The 14,769-nt window shown below is 49.9% G+C and overlaps 3 protein-coding genes across 5 annotated transcripts in view; 2 read left to right on the forward strand and 1 right to left on the reverse strand.

Moving 5' to 3' along the window:
• Nucleotides 1-14,769, forward strand: part of LOC308181513 (olfactory receptor 4S2-like) — a 33,342-nt gene that overhangs the window by 8,254 nt on the left and 10,319 nt on the right. The window contains exon 1 of one of the 3 annotated variants that reach the window (XM_080564902.1): nucleotides 13-395. The exons of the other annotated variants lie outside the window; for them this stretch is intronic. The gene's annotated coding sequence lies outside the window, so the exon portion shown is untranslated. Of the gene's footprint in view, nucleotides 1-12; nucleotides 396-14,769 lie in introns of those variants that run through there. 3 annotated transcript variants of the gene reach the window in all.
• LOC308181654 (olfactory receptor 14C36-like) lies at nucleotides 3,720-8,924 on the reverse strand. Its single transcript, XM_080565101.1, has one exon. The coding sequence runs from the start codon at nucleotides 5,035-5,037 to the stop codon at nucleotides 4,072-4,074; it is 966 nt and encodes a 321-aa protein (XP_080421227.1). The 5' UTR covers nucleotides 5,038-8,924; the 3' UTR covers nucleotides 3,720-4,071.
• On the forward strand, nucleotides 11,592-12,849 carry LOC308181452 (olfactory receptor 14C36-like; the record flags this gene model as incomplete). Its single annotated transcript, XM_080564771.1, has 1 exon — nucleotides 11,592-12,849. The coding sequence occupies exon 1, from the start codon at nucleotides 11,923-11,925 to the stop codon at nucleotides 12,847-12,849; it is 927 nt and encodes a 308-aa protein (XP_080420897.1). The 5' UTR covers nucleotides 11,592-11,922.

Below are 14,769 nucleotides of genomic sequence, written 5' to 3' on the forward strand. Positions count from 1 at the left end.
GTGAAAAGTGAAGCTGTCTAGAGGCAGCCTGGACTTGGCACACAGCTGAGGTGTTTGTTCTATATTTCAGTGAATTGTATCATGGTTTACTGTTGTTTGCTTCAAAATAAGGAAAAACACTTCTGTGTCTCTGTGCAGCCAAAAGTGGGAGCTGGTGCAAGGGGGCAGTGACATCCAGCTGCTGATTTCAGTGGAGAATTCTGGTGTAAGGAAAAGCAATGCAAGGCTCAGGTGGTCAGTGAGAGAAATGGCAGAGCTGGAAGGTGAGGAGCAAGGTTTTCTACACGGTGTCCAGCCTCAACAGACTGAGAGACTTAGGAGAAAACTTGGATCAACATAATTGGGGAATGTTGCTATCACTATTTGCCTCAACTCAAGAGCAATGAAAAATATCTGTAAGTACGAAAAGTCTTTCTTTATAAAGGCCTCATTCAAGTCTTCCTTTTACTGCACTCCTTAAACTTGACTAATTAGCTGTAGAAGTTTTGAACAATTGAACTATATTGTCAAAATAGACATATCTTGTTAAGGCTTTCTTCATTTTAATGACCCCCATGGTGTATTTGGTGCTCAGGTACCTCAGGTACAACAAGGAGATAGAAGAAATCTCTCAAGGACCTAAAGTAAGAGGCAAACACCAAAGTTTCCTGGAGCATTTAATTGGCCCCATGGAGGGCCTTTACTACCAAAGCCTCCCAAAGGACTTGTTAGAGAAGATGAACTGCAGGCCATGATTGCAGGTAGTCAGGGGCATTGTGCAGGTGGCTATGATGCTGAGAAAAGCCTTGGTTTTGGTGAAGCAGAAAGGTCAAGCCCTGAGCTCAGCCCTGGGAAGAGAGGTCCAGTCCCTCACATATGGGGCAGTGGGATGTGGGCCGTGTGATGCTGAGTGCAGGACAAAGGTATGACGCCACAGGCCCTGTCTGCAGGGTGGCAAGAAGGCAGCAAGGCCTCAGTGTCATGAGGACAACGTGTCTCCTCATAGGCCTCAGTGGCAGAGACATCACCCACAGCCAAGGGGACAAAGACCTCCATCTTGCTGGGCCCTTCACCCTTGGCAGGGCCCTCAGCCATCTCCACTGCAGGCTGTCCTGCACTGTCCCACACCTGCCCCTTTCCCTGCAGGCTGCAGACACTCCTCTCCCTTCTTCTTGCTCTCAACAGGGCATTTCCATGGATGTCTCTCCACCCTCACATGGGAGTTCTTTGAAACACATCGACATGCTCTGATGACGGACTTCATCTAGGTGACCACTGGCACCACAGTATTATCCTCTGAGGGACATTTCTTCCTCCTCAAGCTCACTGCACACCTTCCAAGTTGCATTTTCTGACAGCTGATCTTTTTCCTGTTCTTTCCTGCTAACAAGCAAAGTTTTGTCATCTCAGAAACCACTCCTCAAGCAGGACTCCCAACCCAACAGACTTCCTGCGGTCTCTCAGCTGACCAGACACAAGTTGCCTCACAATCATCCAGCAAGCCATAGGCTTGCTGCTCATTTCAAACTCCTTGGCTAGACACGACCAAGTCATGGGCCTCCTACTTTCTATTCCTATCCTCTTGCAGAAGGGACAGAACAACCCCATCTCCAGGCCTTCTTTCTGGATGGGGCCTACCAGGCACTTAAGCAGAGGGGATCCCACAGTCAACATGCCAACTGGGCACCTTCTGCTGGCCTCTCAGGGACGCTGGCAGATGACAGCCTAAAAGTACACATCCCAGCCAGGAGACAAGGGCCGACCTGTCGGCTAGTTCACAATCCCTTTCCAATTCACTTTCTTGCTACTTGCTCTGGAGCTGATGCTCCAGAGACAGAAGTGACTTCACAGTCATCTTTACAACCATGTTCCTCCTGTGGGCCTATGAAAAACTTGAGGCACGTTTGAGCTCATCATAGCATTCCCACCCATCTACTCCTTGCGGCCTACAAGCTGATCTCAATCACACGTCACACATCACCTCACATTCATCTCTGAACAATGTATGAAACTCAGCAACTTCATGATTCCCGCCAAGAGGGCCAACTTCTTAAGTTAGAGGTAGGAGAGGAGATGAAGGTCAGGGTTTTAGATTCCAGGAACCAGGATATTGGGCTTTAGTACTCCAGGTTAGAGCTTTCCCACATCAGGCATTACACAGGCATAGGTGGAGGGTTTGGTGATCAGCTTTGGGTGTCAGGTCAGTGTTTAGGGTATGGGCAAGTTTTGTGGGATAGGGTTTTGTTTAGGGATGGCCTGAGGGCTAGGGTTAAATAGAACATTTCTATCCTAGTGATAAAGGCAGAGATCAGGGTGAGTGAAAATTTAATGGGCTTACGGGTTTGAGCTTTGGCTTCAAGGGAAGGTTTGAGGTTAAGTGGGAGAGTAGTGAATTACATTCAAGGTGAGGAGTAGCAGTTAGGGGTTTAGAAACACAGTAAGTGCCTAACAGAAATGTTTTCAGAGTCAGTGTTACAGCAGAATCAACAATACCTGAACCCTCATGCCTCTTCAAAATTGTTCATTTTTGCTTGCCAAGCCCCTCTTTCCTCCCCCAAATCACATACCTCTCCTGTCCAGGCTTCTCCTGACCTCTCCATATCAGTCATCTTCTTAGGGGCAGCTTTCTGATGGCTTTCATAATCTCAGAATATCTGTCTCATCTCTGTTGGCTACTCCATTCCTGAGACAGAAGTGCCATTGTAGTCAGGAGGGAAAAGGGCACAAAGTTCCACAGGAGCACCCTGCACAACATGACCAGCAGCTCTGCACCACCACAAAAGGGTGCTTCCTTCCTACAAGTTTTGGTTCCAGAATGGCTCCTATGGATCCAGGGTAACTTTACGCAGCCTGTCATGCAGGCTTCCTCTCCCCTAGGGCATCTTGGAGGCAGTGGCCACCTCAGTGTAGAAAACAAAAAGCAGCGCTGAAGGATGAGTTTAGTCAAAAGTTGAAGCCTCTGACCTGACAAACGTTATCTAAGAACTCTTCCTCTATGGGGCCTACCAGGTACTTAGAAAGAGCGGGTCTCCCAGACTATTTGCAAACCATGTGCCTTCTGCTGGCCTATCAGGGACACTTGCAGTTGTGAGCCTAAAGGCACGGACCCCAACCAGGAGACAAGGGATGACCTGTCAGCTACTTCAGAAAAATGTCAGTTCACAATTGACTTTACAGACCTTCTCTTAGGAGTGGATTATGAATTTCTGAGGCACCACTGATATTGTCATACCATACCTACAAAACACTCTGTATCTGGCCTTGGACAAGCAAAGGTAGAAGTGAGCTGGCTGTGTTCCTTCAAGCCCATGGCACTCCTGCTGGACTCTCAGCCTCTGTGACACACAAGAACCAGTTACGTGCCAGTCCTGTGAGGTGCTAGGGCAGGAGTGCCCTTACAGTCAATGTTCAAGCCCCATGCCTGTTGGTGGTCTCTCAGCTCCTGGTGCACAGTGAAGATCACACTCACTTCCACAAGCCATGTGCCTCAAGCTGGCCTAGAAGACACTCAGGGGAAGCACCCTCCCAGCCCCAGCCCCAGCCCCAGCCCCAGCCCCAGTCCCAGCTGGCAGTGCTGCTCTGCAGAGAAAGGGGGCTGTGGTGCCCAGGGCACAGGGGCACTCTTGCAGGGCCATGCTGGGAGACAGACCCAGCTCATGGGGTCACTGCCATTGCCCCAGGGCTGCAATGAATCACTTGCCGGACACCTTGGCTGAGGCTGCTGCATGTCCTGGGGCTGCAGAGCTCTCCTCTGCCTGTTTACACCAGATTTAGCACATTAGGTCTGGTCAGTCCACCTTGGACAGGCTCACATTCTGGGGGCTCAGAACAGGTCTCACAGGAAGGATGTCAGAGAAAAAAAGGCAGTGCAGGGCTTCTTTATTTTGCTCAAATTCACAGAGAGCCTGGCTCCTCATGCGCAGAGTTTCTGACCTATATTCAACAGGTACGTACTGAACTGCAAATGGGGTGAATCATCTCATTTTAATTGGAAACATTAACTGAATTAAAACAAAGAAAATCCTCTAATAAAAATATGCACAAAGACACACACAAAAAATGGAATATTGGCTATTCCTGTAATTATTGACATTATGAGTCATCTGCAGAAGCAGATTGGAAATTTGCTGCATCTGAAACACACCTAGTCATCAATTTCCATAAGGCATCCTTGAGCTCTTGATTTCTCATGCTGTAGATGAGGGGGTTCACTGCTGGAGGCACCACCGAGTACAGAACAGCCGCCATCAGGTCCAGAGATGGGGAAGAAATGGAAGGACGCTTCAGGTAGGCAAACATGACAGTGCTGACAAATAGAGAGACCACAACCATGTGAGGGAGGCACATGGAAAAGGCTTTGTGCCGGCCTTGCTCAGAGGGCATCCTCAGCACAGCCCTGAAGACCTGCACGTAGGACAGCACAATGAAGACAAAACAACCAAATACTAATGAAACACTAACCACAAGTACTCCAGCTTCCCTGAGGTAGGAATCTGAGCATGAGAGCTTGAGGATCTGAGGAATTTCACAAAAGAACTGGTCCACAGCATTGCCTTGGCAGAGGGGCAGTGAAAATGTGTTGGCAGTGTGCAGGACAGCATGGACAAAGCCACTGCCCCAGGCAGCTGCTGCCATCTTGGCACAAGCTCTGCTGCCCAGGAGGCTCCCGTAGTGCAGCGGCTTGCAGATGGCAACGTAGCGGTCGTAGGCCATGACAGTGAGAAGGGAATACTCTGCTCCAGCCAAGAAGAATACAAAGAGGACCTGGGCAGCACATCCTTCATAGGAGATGGTCCTGGTGTCCCAGAGGGTATTGGCCATGGCTTTGGGGAGAGTGGTGGAGATGCAGCCCAGGTCAAGGATGGCGAGGTTGAAGAGGAAGAAGTACATGGGGGTATGGAGGTGGTGGTCGCAGGCTACGACGATGAGGATGAGGCCGTTGCCCAGGATGGCAGCCAGGTAGATGCCCAGGAAGAGCCCGAAGTGCAGGAGCTGCAGCTCCCGTGTGTCTGCGAATGCCAGCAGGAGGAACTCGCTCACAGAGCTGCTGTTGGGCATTTGCTGATTCTGGATATGGACACTGCCAAAGGAGAAAAAAACATTGAAAGATAGGGTAGGTTTCTTGGAGCAAAACTCAATTCATTCTTTATTAAAGATTTCATGTTACCTTTTTTTCCTACAAGTCCTTAGTGCATCGCCCTTGCTGTAGGCCTGCCTTGTGCTGGCTGATGTCCTATACACAGCAGCTGGCTCTGCCCAGAAATTCTTTTACGGACAATATTTACTGCACAGCAGTGGTACATGTAGGTGTATACAGCGCTGTGATTTTGGAGGGAGGGCACCTGGGAAGGGGATCCCTGTGTTCAATGAGGGTATTTTGTTGTGTGGATCACTGCCTGCAGCAGTCTCATCTTGGGGATGGCTGCACTCAGAGATTGTGCTGAAAAATCATCTGAGCTTTGCTGGGAGAAGACGGCGCCAGCTCCAAGTGCAGGTGGAAAAGACACTTTCAGCACAGCTGTGCAGAATGCAAGTAAGAAGACTTGACAAGGATTCTGATTCAGAAGAGTAAGCAAGGCAACTTGGACAATGCAAAGATCTTTTTTTTTTTTTTTCTTTATTTTTGCAGGAGCTCTGGCAGCACAGGAGACAGCTCCTGCCCTGGACAATATAGAGTTGAAGACTGAGGACAGAGATTCTCTCAGATTATCTGTGCCATGACACAAGCTGTGCTTGTGAGGGGGATAGGAGACCAGGGGCTACTGCAATGAAGGCACCTGTGCTGCAGGGGATGGCAGGGAGGGAGCAGCTCCCTTTCACTGCCTGCCCATGCCACTGCTGCCTGCAGCTGTGCCTGCCAGCAGCTGTTTCTCTGTCCCCACATCTCCTCCTGTCCATGCTCACAGACCCCATCCCAACCGCTGTGTGTGCAGCTTTGCCCTGCAGACACCTCCCGGGGATAGGGACAGCTCTGGGGACATCTCCCTGTCTGCAAGTCCTAAAGAATATCCTGGCAATTCCCTGAGATTAAAAAAAAAAAAAAAGTAGATGCTGGAAAGTGTGTAAGCAGAGATGAATGAAGGGACTTTCAAAGGTTCATCAGCAACTTATTTATACCTCAGAGTAATGCTGTAGGAGCCTCAGTCCCTTTAGAAATCTAATCATTCCATTATCACACAGCCTGCTTTTTCATCACAGCAGGAAAATGCAGGCAGAGACTGCAGAAAGTGCCTTCACTTGCAGGCAGCCCCTGCCCTGTCCTTCCACTGCCCAAGCCCCTGGGGCAATGCCCTGGGGGTGCTGTGTAGCTGTGAGCAGCCTGCCCCAGGCAGCAGCCTCTGGGCAGCAGCAGGACCCTGCCCTGCCGGGGGGTTCCTTCCACCCACAGCTTCTCCCCGCAGCCCTTGGGCAGCTCCCCGGGCAGGCCGAGTGCTGAGCCTGGCAGGCGGCAGAGGCCCTGCCCCGGCACACAGCCCCTGGGGCACAGCAGGGACCCTGCTCTGCACCACAGCCCTGGGCACCCCTGCCTGTACCCCAGCTGCAGCCGGCCCTGTCAGAAAGCAACTCTGGGGTCCTGGCCACTGGACATGGGGCAGGGAAGGCCTTCTCTACAGCATGTCCCCCTCCTCTGCACCAGAGACTTACACCACAAAAGTCATTCTTGTAAGTCCCACAAGCTGTGGGATGTGCTTAATTTAGGAGATCCCTGCAGGAACCACAGCTGCATTGCCCTGCACTCAGGGACTTACCATGCCAGGAGCTGTGAAGGTTCCTGCCTCAGTCAGGTCTCCTCTGCCCACCTACTGCAGGCTGCCTCACACTTCCCGTGGTTTCTGTCCCCCTTCAGCACTGCCCAGGAGTTCCCTCCCTCCTTCCCTCCCTCCCAGGAGCCTGGCCCAGCTCAGCAGCACAGGTCCAGCCCAAGGCGTCGCTTCCTCTGCTCTCCCCACCCCACACTGGGCTCCCTGGAGATGTCCCTGGGGCTCCCCAGGCGTTTCCTTGAAAGAGACGGCACTGGTGTTCCCTCGCTCAGCTGACAGCAACATTTCTTACCAGCACTGTTCTCTGTGCTCTCAGAGGCAGAGTTGGGTGGGAGAACCACCTTGCCTTGTCCTGACATTAGACAGGAGAGCTAGACCAGGACAGGCAGGGAGATCCTTTCCCCTTGCTGAGGGAAGGGATGCAGCCGAGGCAATCGAGGCATCTCTTTTGGGGTTTTGCAGTCTTGCGGCTGGAAGGAAACTCAGCCTCCTCCCATGAACACCACAAATCTGTCAGAGGTGGAGTTCCTCTTGCCTTGATTCAGGAGTGCACCAAACAGGCACCTGCATATGAGCTCCTTTTCTAACTCCTGTGCTAGGCAATGGAGGAGGTGGCCATGGGTGAGTTGTTCAGATGCAAACTCCTGACTCCGTTTCAAGTGCCAGACACAGGCCAAGATACATGTGTGTATCTGCAATATGTAATGGAGCAATTTTTGGAGAAAGAGCAGCAACTGGAGTCACCATCTGGGAGGCTGGTGGGGAACACCTGTGACCAACTGAAATGGCAGCAAATGCCCACATGTAAGACACTTGAACCTTTTCTTACTCCTTGGGTTCAAGGCGATCCCTAGAGGTGTAGGGTGATCAAATGGGGTCATGTGCCACAGGAACAGCCAAGCCTCTCTTTTTCTCTTCTCCATCTGTTCTATTTCCGACATGTCTGCAAATCAGCAGACATTATAAAATCATATAATCAGAAGTTGTCTCATGGTCATCCACACATTGTGCAGCCTAATTCGGGGCAGCCACTCCCTTTAACAGCCAGTTACAGGCCTGTAGTTCTACATGACATGACATAATTCTCCAAAATGATTTAAAGCAGCATTGAATCACACCATGAATATCTTCCATCATGCAAGAGAGACCTTAACAGACTGAAGCCAGTTCAGTGGAGGCCACCAAGACGGTCGGGGCTGGAGGATGGGAACCCTGGCCTTGTTCAGCATGGGGAAGGGATGGCTTTGAGGGGAACACACAGTAGCTCTGCACTGCCTGTGCAGAGGTTTCCAAGAGGACAGATTCAGGATCATCATTGCCATGCAAGACATCAGTAGAGGCAGTGGGCTGAAAAAAGAGACGTTCATGCTACATGTGTACAGAAACTTTTCCAACAAGGGAACAGCTCTGGAAGCTATGTCTCAGAAAATGTGAGCCAGCCCCACACCTGGAAATTTTCAAGAGCCATCTGCTTAAAGCCTTGAGTAAGTTGCTGTGATCCTGCGTGGAGCGGCAGGTTGCCTATTGAGGTCCCTCCTAGCTTGGTGACACTGTTGTGCCTTCTCTTCCAGATGGCTTGGTTCAGAAAAGCACTCAGGTTCTCTCTGACCACAGAGGAATCACACTAGGTGCAGGGGATCTTCCTTGGTACTGCAGAAAGCCCTGATCTCATCCTTGGCGTGTCCCATCCACTGCCTTTTTCTTCTCTGTCTCTTTCACTGGTTTCATACCTCTCAGAAAGAACGGTCTGCTCTAATACATTTCCTACTGCACAGTGGCTTTCCTTTTTGTACCCTCGTGTGGTGTTTATCAGATGGTCACTCTGATAGTGAATGGAGTAAGTCTTAATATGTCTGACCATGAAAATTAACATATATGGCTCCTGTGTGAGAAGCACATGTTGTCTTCTTGCTTTCTGGTTAATAATCACCGTGAAAGTAGTTTGGATTTTGATGTTTTGATGGAACAAACTGGCACCTGCCAGAAAGTGTGCGATCCTTCAGCTCCAATGCCAACACCTGTAGAAACTGGGAATTTACAGTACATGTACTCTGAACTGCCCCTGCACTCCCTGATTTGAAAATTACTGTTGTACCCCAGTGTCTGATTACTGTTGCACCTCAAAATGGAATTTCCGATTTAACAGCAGAGTCAGAAAAATGGCACATTATATCTAGACCCCACTCCCCATACCATTCACCAGTCTGGGCAGTCTGAAAGCCAGGTGGGAGATGGTGCCTGACAGTTGAGTATCAATACCTAAATGACAACATGGAATTAACACATGATGGGTTTATCCATCTTATTACTGAAAAGAGGTTGGCCATATCCCTTTGTCTCTCACACTTCATAAACATTTATTTATATTTATAGGCATTTATTTTATTTATAAACATTAATAAAATCCCTTCTCAATCTTCTTTTATCAAGGCTGAACAGACCCAGGTCTCTCAGCCTTTCCTCATAGGAAAGATGCTCCAGACCCCGTATCATCTTTGTGGCCTTCCGCTTGACTCTTTCCAGGAGATCCCTGTCTTTTTTTTTGTACTGGGGAGCCCAGATCTGGATACAGTACTCCAGGTGAGGCCTGACCAAGGCAGAAATACTGCTATCTTCTCAGAGACAGCACAATCAGGGTGAGCCGTCTGCCTGCAGACATTAACAGCTGACAGACTGGAGCATCTATAAAAGGGAACCTTGAGAGACTCCAGGATTTTGCCTAGAGAAACATCTTGACATTTACAAGGAGAAGAGGCTAGACCTGCACCATCAGAAGAGTAACCTCGTACATCAGGGTGGACTGGGACCCTGCTGACTGAGCAGTGCCCAGGAGGAGGAGGGTCTGGGCACTATGAGGGATGCCATATGAGCAGTGGTGCCTGCTCACCAGGAACAAGGGCAGCTTCATACAGAGCTGCCTTACGAGGAGCATGGCCACCAGGAAAATCTGCATTATCATACTCAGCTCAGATCTGGTGTGACACCACATGGACAAGGGTCTACAGCCAGAAGGGAAAGAAGTGCAAGTCTGGGAGTCCCTAGGACAGCAGTGTGGAGAGGAGCAAGGACTATGGCAAGACTGAAAGTTCCAGCAGAACCGAGGTCTTCGTGTCCATGGCTATGTCTGTTCTCTCTGCCACTGAGGCCTATGAGAAGACAGATTATTGTTTAAGCACCAGGGCCTCAATGACTCCTTGCCGCCACCCATGAACCAGGCAGGGGACAGACCATTCTGCTGCACTTGGCCATGCACATCCCCATCTCCTACGCCCTTCCCAGGGGCCAGGAGTCAAGGCCTGGCCCTTGTGTTTGGTGAAACACGAGCAGTAGTTTTTCTGTGCGTCAGTGTCACTTTCACATTGCCATTGTCTACTTGTCTTCACTACCTCCAATACTATGCTCTAACGAGCTCCAAGGGAGGCTATGTCAGTTCTGGCCCTCAGGGGGGCATGCCAGGAAAGTTGCATTTGACTTGGACTTCTTGAGAGATTTCTTCAATTTCCTCTTAGTGCCAGCATTTCATGGGCTCATCACCAAAGCCACCAGAGGTGTCATTACAATGCCTTGGGCTGGGCCTCTGCTGTTGAGCTGGGCTGGGCTCCTGGGACAGAGAGAGCTCCTGACAAGAGGGACATGGTGCAGAGAGACAGCTCTGCCCATGAGCAGCTCCTCTGCACAGCGCAGAAGGGCTGGAGGTGTGCAACAACAGAGGACAGTGTGAGGCAGGACAGTTCTGCAGACTCTTGACACTGTGAGTCTCCGGCTGCAAAGTAATGTAGATTCAGTTGCCAAAGGGTTCTTCTACAACTGGCACATCTGATGACTGATAGTGTCTGTAAGGATGCCTCTCTCTGTTTCTCCAGCACAGAGTAGAAGATGTTTTAGAGAATGGCATTTATGACTGGATTTTTCAAGAGGAAGACCAAGACAGGGTCTACCTGAAGGGTAAGACTTTTTCTGGAGTCTGTGCTTTCAGATTTCTGCAGTGGAGGGGAGGCAGATTTCATGGTAATTGGTTGTCAGGATTGTACAGGAGACTGAGACTCCTAGAGCATTGCACTGAGAGATCAGTATGATAGCAATGAACTTAAAGTCCCTTCAGCCACCACAGCTTAAAGACTGCATGCAACATTACATTTGTGACCTTTCTCAGGGCTTACTGGAGATGATCTTTAAGCGCTGCAACCCCTGTGATGCCTATGGACAGTGCCCTGTCTTTGGGAGGTGTCTGCAGGCCAGACCTGAGCACACAGCATTTGCAATGAGCATGAGCTGCCTTCCCTGCAGCTGGAGCTGCAGCAGAGGAGGGGCTCCTGAGTGGCTGTATGTCCCTCCCTGGCCTTGCCTCCCATGGCAGCAGCACGGTGACATTCCTTCCGGCTTCTCTATCTGGACATACTGCTGCTGTTCTTGTTTCCAGGCTGGCTAGGAATGGGGGATTCAGATGTATATGGAGTGAGCCCTTGGTGTGCTTGGCTGGAAGTGGAGTACAGGGACAGGGTGAGGGGGCTGGAGATGTGCAATTTGAGCCTTGATTCTTCTGATCTCAGCAGTGTCCAGGTTCTTTTCAGGTGAGCCTCTGAGTGCAATTGTCCTGAAGCTCAAAGAGACGCCAGCACAGGGCAGCAGAGACTAGGACTGACTGACAGCCTGGCTGTCCTCTCTACAGGACAATCTGCACTTAAGGGACTGTCCCTTTGCCTCTGATGATCCACAGGGTTTCACTTGGAGTGCAGCAGAAATGCCAAGGATTTCTGCCTTAGAAACACCCCTCAGATGCGGTGGGGCAGCTGGAACAAAACAATAACAACAAAAAATACGAAAAAGAAAGCCCCACAACCCTGCTCTGCAGTTGGGTGAACTGGAAGCAACAATGTGCACAATCTCCAGATATCAGGAGTGAATTGAATCTGGGATTACCCCATGTTCCTCTTCACCTCTTGCTGTAAGGCAGAACTGACTCCTGCATTGCCCACAGCAGAGCACCCTGCTCCCAAGGACATTCTCAGGCAGCATTAATCAGAACTCTTGAAAGTGACCTGCCAAATGTCTGCCTGGAAGTGGGCAAGTGTGTTAGGGGGTTTTAATGAGAAATTGAAATAGTTTATTCTCAGATAACTCTGTGGTAAACTATCACCGTCTTTCTATTCCTTGGGCAGGGCCCCATGCCCAGAACCAGCAAATGCCCAACAGCAGCTCTGTGAGCGAGTTCCTCCTGCTGGCATTCGCAGATACACGGGAGCTGCAGCTCCTGCACTTCGGGCTCTTCCTGGGCATCTACCTGGCTGCCCTCCTGGGCAATGGCCTCATCCTCACTGCTGTAACCTGCGACCACCGCCTCCATACCCCCATGTACTTCTTCCTCCTCAACCTTGCCCTCCTCGACCTGGGCTGCATCTCCACCACTCTCCCCAAAGCCATGGCCAATACCCTCTGGGACACCAGGACCATCTTTTACACAGGATGTGCTGCCCAGGTCTTCTTTTTAGTCTTCTTGGTTGGAGCAGAGTATTCCCTTCTCACTGTCATGGCCTACGACCGCTACGTTGCCATCTGCAAGCCGCTGCACTACGGGAGCCTCCTGGGCAGCAGAGCTTGTGCCAAGATGGCAGCAGCTGCCTGGGGCAGTGGCTTTGTCCATGCTGTCCTGCACACTGCCAACACATTTCCACTGCCCCTCTGCCAAGGCAATGCTGTGGACCAGTTCTTCTGTGAAATTCCTCAGATCCTCAGTCTCTCCTGCTCAGATTCTTACCTCACAGAGATAGTGCTCATCATGTTTTCTGCCTGTTTAGGTGTTGGTTGTTTTGTTTTCATTGTGCTGTCCTATGTGCAGATCTTCAGGGCTGTGCTGAGGATGCCCTCTGAGCATGGCCGGCACAAAGCCTTTTCCATGTGTCTCCCTCACCTGGCCGTGGTTTCCCTGTTTCTAAGCACCATCATGTTTGCCTACATAAAGCCCCCTTCCATTTCCTCCTCATTCCTAAATGTGATGGTGGCAGTTCTGTACTTGGTAGTGCCTCCAGCAGTGAACCCCCTCATCTACAGCATGAGGAACCAGGAGCTCAAGAATGCAGTGAGGAAACTCTTTGGATACCTGCTTCTTTAGCATCAACAATATGCCTATAATACTAATGGGCATTATAAAAAGATTATTGGAAAATATTTTCCATAAAGATTATTGGAAAAATCTCTTAATACAGTATCTTGTAATTATATTTTTTATTATCATTGTTTCCTAAAAAAATGTGATTTTGATTTTATGTTATTCTTAGCATCTTGCCTCTTAATTAATTTATTTACTTTTCCCAATCATCTCATGTATGTATAGGAGTGGCTTCTTGTGTAGATAAAGACAATAAAGAAGCCTTGAGAACTCAAATGGTCTCAGCTGCCGTTTCTTCCCTTTTCCTCTGCAGCTGGGGGAGAAGCCCCAGCATGCAGGAGTGGCTCAGGGCCAAGAGCCCAGCTACCACATGGAGGAGCAGCCCCAGTGGCCCTTTGGGCTGCCCCTCAATGCCCGGTAGGCTTTTGCCTGGATGGAAGGGGACTAATTCCCAAACTGGAGCAAGCTGATGGGTACCACCATCGCCACTTGAAGGGACCTGCCTTTGAGTCTTTCAGCCTAAGTTTGCCACAGATGACCCAAGATGGTTCATGGATGTTCAGGTGTCTACAAAGAATCAGCCAGTGTTTCTTACTTTCCAAATGACCATTTCGTCTATGGGTCAGTCCCAAGAACCCCCTCACTTCTCTTTGGAGGGGTTTCATGTGCTGGGCTGGGCTGCAGTTACAGGGACAAAGACCTCTACCGCTGGCCGTAGAGGTGCCTTAGGAAATCCACTCAGCTCTGTCTGAATTTCCCAAAGGGCTATGGTCTCCTTCAGGACCTTTCTGACAGCTGCCAGACACAGGAAAATACTCATATAACAGAGCTCTGCAGGTGTCACTGCTTGAGTGAAGAGAAGGTTCACTTAATAATGGAAGGTTCTCTTCACCTGCCAGGTGAAGAGAAAGTTTGTCCAGAGAGTGTCCTGCTTCAGTAGTCTGCTTTTCCTACCTGTCCAGACCTCCTAAGTAGACACCATGGATCAACGTAAATGGAAGAATGTTGCTATCACTTTTTGCCTAATCTCAAGAGCTATGAAAAATATCTGTAATCATGAAAGAAATCCTTCTTTATCAAGTGCTCATAGCAGTCTTCCTCTTTAACTACATTTCTGAAACTTCACTAATTAGTTGTGCAAGTCTTGAAGACTTAAGGAAATTGCCAGAACAGACATGGCTTGTTAGGGTGTTCGGCATTTTAATGACCCCCACGGTGTATTTGGTGTTCAGGTACTGTGAGGAGACTGAAGAACCAGAAGGTAGACAGAGCAAATAACAAAGATTCTTGGAGCAATAAACTGGCCCAGCTGAGGGTCAAAATTGACAAAGTCTCCCAATGGACATATCTGACCAGATAATTGGAGACCATGATTTTAGATTGGCTAAGAGCATTTTGCAGATGGCTCTGATGCTGAGAAAAGCCTTGGCTTTTATGAAGCAGAAAGGCCAAGCCCTGAGCCCAGCCCTGGGAAGAGAGGTCCTGTCCCTCATCTATACGGCAGTGGGGTGTGGGCCGTGTGATGCTGAGTACAGGACAAAGGTATGACACCACAGGGCCTGTCTGCGGGGTGGCAAGAAGGCAGCAAGGCCTCAGTGTCATGAGGACAATGTGTCTCCTTGTAGGCCTTGGTGGCAGAGACATCACCCATAGCCAAGGGGACAAAGACCTCCATCCTGATGGACTCTCCAGCCTCTAGCTGTCTCTCTGCTCAATGGCCCTCTTCCCAGGAACTTTATGTGTCCCAGGAGCCTGGCCCCATTTAGCAGCACAGCACCTGACCATAATATCACTTGCTCTGTCCCATTGGGCTCCCTTGAAGTGTCCCCAAGGCCTCAGGGCTGACAGACTCTCCTGGGGTATGGTATTTGAAAGCAGACTGAAATCTTCACCAACTGCTCCTCTCTGAGCAGGAAAGACAGA

The sequence above is a fragment of the Anser brachyrhynchus genome, assembly GCF_964034855.1.
Source record: "Anser brachyrhynchus genome assembly, chromosome: 22".
Taxonomy (NCBI): domain Eukaryota; kingdom Metazoa; phylum Chordata; class Aves; order Anseriformes; family Anatidae; genus Anser; species Anser brachyrhynchus.